This window comes from Camelina sativa, chromosome 18, assembly GCF_000633955.1.
Source record: "Camelina sativa cultivar DH55 chromosome 18, Cs, whole genome shotgun sequence".
Classification (NCBI taxonomy): Eukaryota; Viridiplantae; Streptophyta; class Magnoliopsida; order Brassicales; family Brassicaceae; genus Camelina; species Camelina sativa.
This window is the reverse complement of record NC_025702.1, coordinates 19,075,391-19,079,833: the sequence shown is the minus strand read 5'-3', so window position 1 is coordinate 19,079,833 and position 4,443 is coordinate 19,075,391. Positions and strand designations below refer to the sequence as shown.

At 32.6% G+C, this 4,443-nt stretch overlaps 1 protein-coding gene and 1 long non-coding RNA gene across 3 annotated transcripts in view; both read right to left on the bottom strand.

The window, feature by feature from the left end:
• On the bottom strand, positions 424-2,357 carry LOC104762578. Its single transcript, XR_763531.1, has 4 exons — positions 2,156-2,357; positions 1,858-1,930; positions 1,152-1,241; positions 424-720 (listed from the first exon to the last, which is right to left on the bottom strand). It is a non-coding gene; the product is annotated as an uncharacterized LOC104762578 (long non-coding RNA).
• The window catches only part of LOC104762577, a 2,772-nt gene continuing 1,784 nt past the window's right edge, over positions 3,456-4,443 (bottom strand). The window contains exons 2-3 of one of the 2 annotated variants that reach the window (XM_019239923.1): positions 4,189-4,339; positions 3,456-4,038 (exon numbers count right to left, since the gene is read on the bottom strand). In XM_019239923.1, coding sequence (XP_019095468.1) covers positions 3,662-4,038; positions 4,189-4,339 — 528 coding nt within the window. In that variant the 3' untranslated portion in view covers positions 3,456-3,661. Of the gene's footprint in view, positions 4,039-4,188; positions 4,424-4,443 lie in introns of both variants that reach the window. The other variant, XM_010485892.2, reaches the window with a different exon arrangement.

Genomic DNA, 4,443 nt, shown 5'->3' with positions numbered 1-4,443 from the left:
TTTTTTTATTATAAATTTTGTAGATTTTTGATTATTTTATTAAAACAAGGCCTCTTATATCAATTATAAGGCTCTTTTGCTAACTTTAAGTTTTTGTTTGCTAATTTTGGGGTCTTTTAAAATATTTATAGAGTCTTTTACTAATTATGGTTCTATTATTTTTTTTAAAAATCAGCAGAATGGGCCTCGAAAATTTGAGGCCCAATACGAATGTGTCATACGAATTAGTGCAGAGTTGGACCTAAATTATAGTATGTGGTTGTCTTTTAATACTCTTTGTCTTATCCACTTTCTTCATCAGAATTGACTTATATATATTAGCTCCCGGCGTCCCCGTTGTTTATTGTAGCAATGATGCCGTTGGTGGTCCTAATGTTACTCGACAGCCGTGCATACTTACTAATACGGGATGGTGAGGCGTTGCGTGGAGTATCATATGGTTTGCTAATATGACATGGAATATTATATATCATTACAGTTCAGTTCTAACTATCCCTATCCCTATATTAGTAAAAGAGAAGTACAACTTTCTCATTATCCGAAAATGCCCCTCTCGAATTTTGTCTTTAAGACAATTCATTAAGGTTAAAGGTGACTTTCAAACCTATTGGATCGGATTTTAAATTATAAATTACCCGAAAATTCTGAATTGGATATCGAATAGATATTACACCTTCCCTCACATACCAATGGGCTATTTTGGGCCTCCTGAAACAAAGCCTGCAAAATAGAGAAACTACATTACATAAGTCTACATTAAATTATCTAAGATATCATTAAAGAGAGAAACTACGGTATTCAATTGATTGATATCAATCTTCTAATACATTGACTAAGGTATTCAAATAAAATTAAATTAGACAGATATCAATCTTCCAGGACTTTTCCAAAATCTTACCAAGCCGCATTTAGAGTAATTTGTTTCATTCCTAATTCAAAATCCGATTTATTTTTTATCCCTAACTACACCAAGAAAATATATCATCATCTATTGTTATTGTTAAGAATATATTACCTAATTAACTTCTAAGATTTTAATCCCACATTCCACGAATATACCATAAATTATACTATCAAATGATACCTAATGGAGACTACGTGATGCCTTCCTATAAATACGATGATACTTATCGAATCGAAAATCACCATACCTTCTTTACTTTCTCCTTTCTCTTTACTTTCAAACCTTCTCCAATGGATCTTTACTTTCAAACCTTCTCCAATGGATGTCGCTCCCGTGCCTATCACAGATTTGCAGTCCATTAAGCCATTCAAAACAGGATGGAGAATTCAAGTGAAAATCATTCATTCCTGGAAGCAAAACACTGTCTTCTCCGGTACTTAAGGCTTGGTTCGACCTAAACCGTAATTGTGAAGTTGCAAGACAACTGACTTTTGAGGAGATACCTGAGTTTTTTACTTGGATCCCTAAAGGAAAATGCTTCGAACGAAGAAAGAGATCATTCAACACTCCAAGAACTACTTCTATTTCAAGTAAGTTTACTGGTAATTTATTCCTAAAACTTCTGTTCCCTTTTCTTAAAGGACTATTAAGTGACGAAGATATGAGGACTTATGACGGAGTTGTATATCCATCATACAAGGAAGCATGTTTGGCAAGAGGATTAATAGAAGAATGAAGTATTTGTTTTATATGCTGCTTTTTATTATTTTTTTTTGGTTCAAATACTTTCCCTATTTCTATGTTTTGTGATCATTTTCAAGTTTCAAATAAAAGACAAAGAATAAGTTCTAATTGATTTAGTTACACACAATATAAACTTTCGTTTTCAAGAAATTAAAGCAACAAGAAGCATAGGAAAAGTATTATTACTAAACAAACAGATTAGGAGATACCTCAATTTTTCCTCTGCTAAAACTTATCTTCTCTTATCAATAACTCGTCCGCCAAAAAACGTAAAACAATGTCCTGATATTGAATAAAAATATACATATACCTGGTCAGTATATTACAAATTATTCCCAGATTACATTTTCTAACTCTTTCAATTCAATACAAAGCCACAAAAATTATCTTAATGTACTTCTTTGAGGAATATTTGCACATTAACTAAAAACTTCTAGAGTAATAACGAGTTCACACTTCGGAAAGTTCGGAAATTAAAACTAAAGATTAAAAACTTTAGAAATTAACTGAATCATCCGATTGATAGCACCATCATCTCCATAGATAAACCCAATTGATTCGACTAATCGGAACTTCTCTGCTTTTTGGATTTTTTAATTTTCTCTTCAAGATTTGGTGGATTGAAGAAGTACTGAATTTGATTCTACCCTATTTTCTGAAAAATTGATCGTGAGAAGATGGAGATGAAACGATGGAATATGAGAATTTGAGTACAATAATTGTTTAACAAACCTACAACTTTCTAGATAATAAGACAGCGGTTTGAAAAAAAAACCTTAATAGAAAGCCCACCGAAACCCAAATCATAAATGTCAAAAAAAAAGTTAAACACAGACCCAATTTTCTAGGTGGACCAATTTAAAATACAACCCAATTCAGTTACTTACAAATTTGAATACATTTGACAGAACCACATTTAAAAGTCATAAAGTAAAAGTAATTATATACACTATGGTGAGCACATTGGCGAATACATTTCGCATATATACGATCCATAAAAAAATAAATACATATTACTATTATGTACAACTTCGTATTAATAAAGACAGACATGAGAAATAATATTTCAGTAATCGTGTTTCCAAACCACGTGTTAAGTAAAATGTTATTTCATTCTATTTATATCTTATCCTATCTTTCTGTTTATTAACATCTTTGTTCCTTTTAATTGTATATCTTCCTTTTAAACAAATGGTATACAAAATCTAAAAGACTCACAAAGAAAGTTTTGTTTAAATTAATTATTCCTAAAAAAAATAGTGGCAAATATGACAAACATAGACAATATAATAAACCGATACTATAACATCTTCTAAATTGTTATCCGTTTTAACAATATTAAAATATTCTTCTGCGTTGTAGTGTGGATCGGGTCCTAGTTTTTACTGTATAACTAGTGTAATATATGGTTTTATACACTAGTGTAGTATATGGTTTATTTCTCTATATTGTATATTTGTATGTATCCTAAATGTTTATGCAATTTCACAATTATATAATATATATATATATATATATATTTTTTGTCAACTATATTTCACAACTATCATTTTACCAAAACAAAATATTTATTCAAACCATCATTTACAAAAGTAAAAAATAAAATAAACAAAGTCATGTGTAATTAAAATAAAGGAAACATACAATATATTATGCCGTCAAAAACAAAAGCCATGGGAATTGCATTCCAAGAATAGGAGGGTTTTGGGAAAGAACATAGTTGAGATTACGAGAGATCATAAGTCGGAACATAGGGTCCGATTAAATGCCAAATGTTCATTTTCCTTTATTTTGTGCAACAACAAAAAATGAACATTTGGCATTTAATATTCTCTTTTGTGGTTGGTATAAGAAATACTCTTCCAGTTCTGTTATAATGGCCCTCTGCTGCCAACACAATCGGATGTTTTAAAAATTTCACAAAGGACATTTTTTGTTTTTTGTTTGGTCTTACCTACAAAACAACAAGTGATGTTGGAGAAATTAAACACCATACAGTATAATGTAAATTAACTAGGCCTCTAGTGTATATAGTGATTCACTAGCAACGTAAGAGAGCAAAAGCTGGCGAGAAGAATGGCACCAACGAACATAAGAGCCGTTGAGGTCAGGCCAGTCAGAGGAAGAGCAGTGTGTGTAATGGTGAAGCCAGAGTGAGAGAACTCGTTCTTGCTCATCTTCTTTCAGTCCTGATATCATCTTCTCCAACACTTTCTCGAGCTCTGCTCGTTCCGAGCTTCTCAACACCGGTTTATCTGCTCCGTTGCTGGCTCGGCACAGCAATGGAATCCACGAAACAAGCATCTTCTTATTTGTCTCATCATCTCTCGTCGATTTCTCTTCATCTCTTTCCATCTCAGTGTCCTTCTTTGCTTCTTTGAACAATAAAGCTACACATAAAAAAAAAAAAGGAAAAAAATCAAAAAATAATATCCTGAATAAGTAAATAGCATCATCCAATTTTTCAAAAATGGGAAAGAGATTATTCTATTTACCATATTCACGAGACAGTAATATTAATAATTTAACAGAAAAATTACCAGAAATTTGGACCAAAGAAGATTGAAGCCGTGGCTCAGAAGAAAGAGCGAGCGAAGCCAAGTTAGAAGCCGAAGCCCATTTCTCAACGGCTTCACCGGCGAATCCATAAACCGCCATCTTCTCCGCCAACCAAAGAAGTTCCGCCGCAAGTTTCTCAGCCGACTGATCCGCCGTCTCTTCTTCACCACCCCAACCAGTGAGTCCATCTCCCACGGCTCTAACCGCAGCTCTCACCATCCGGTTTAATCCATAAC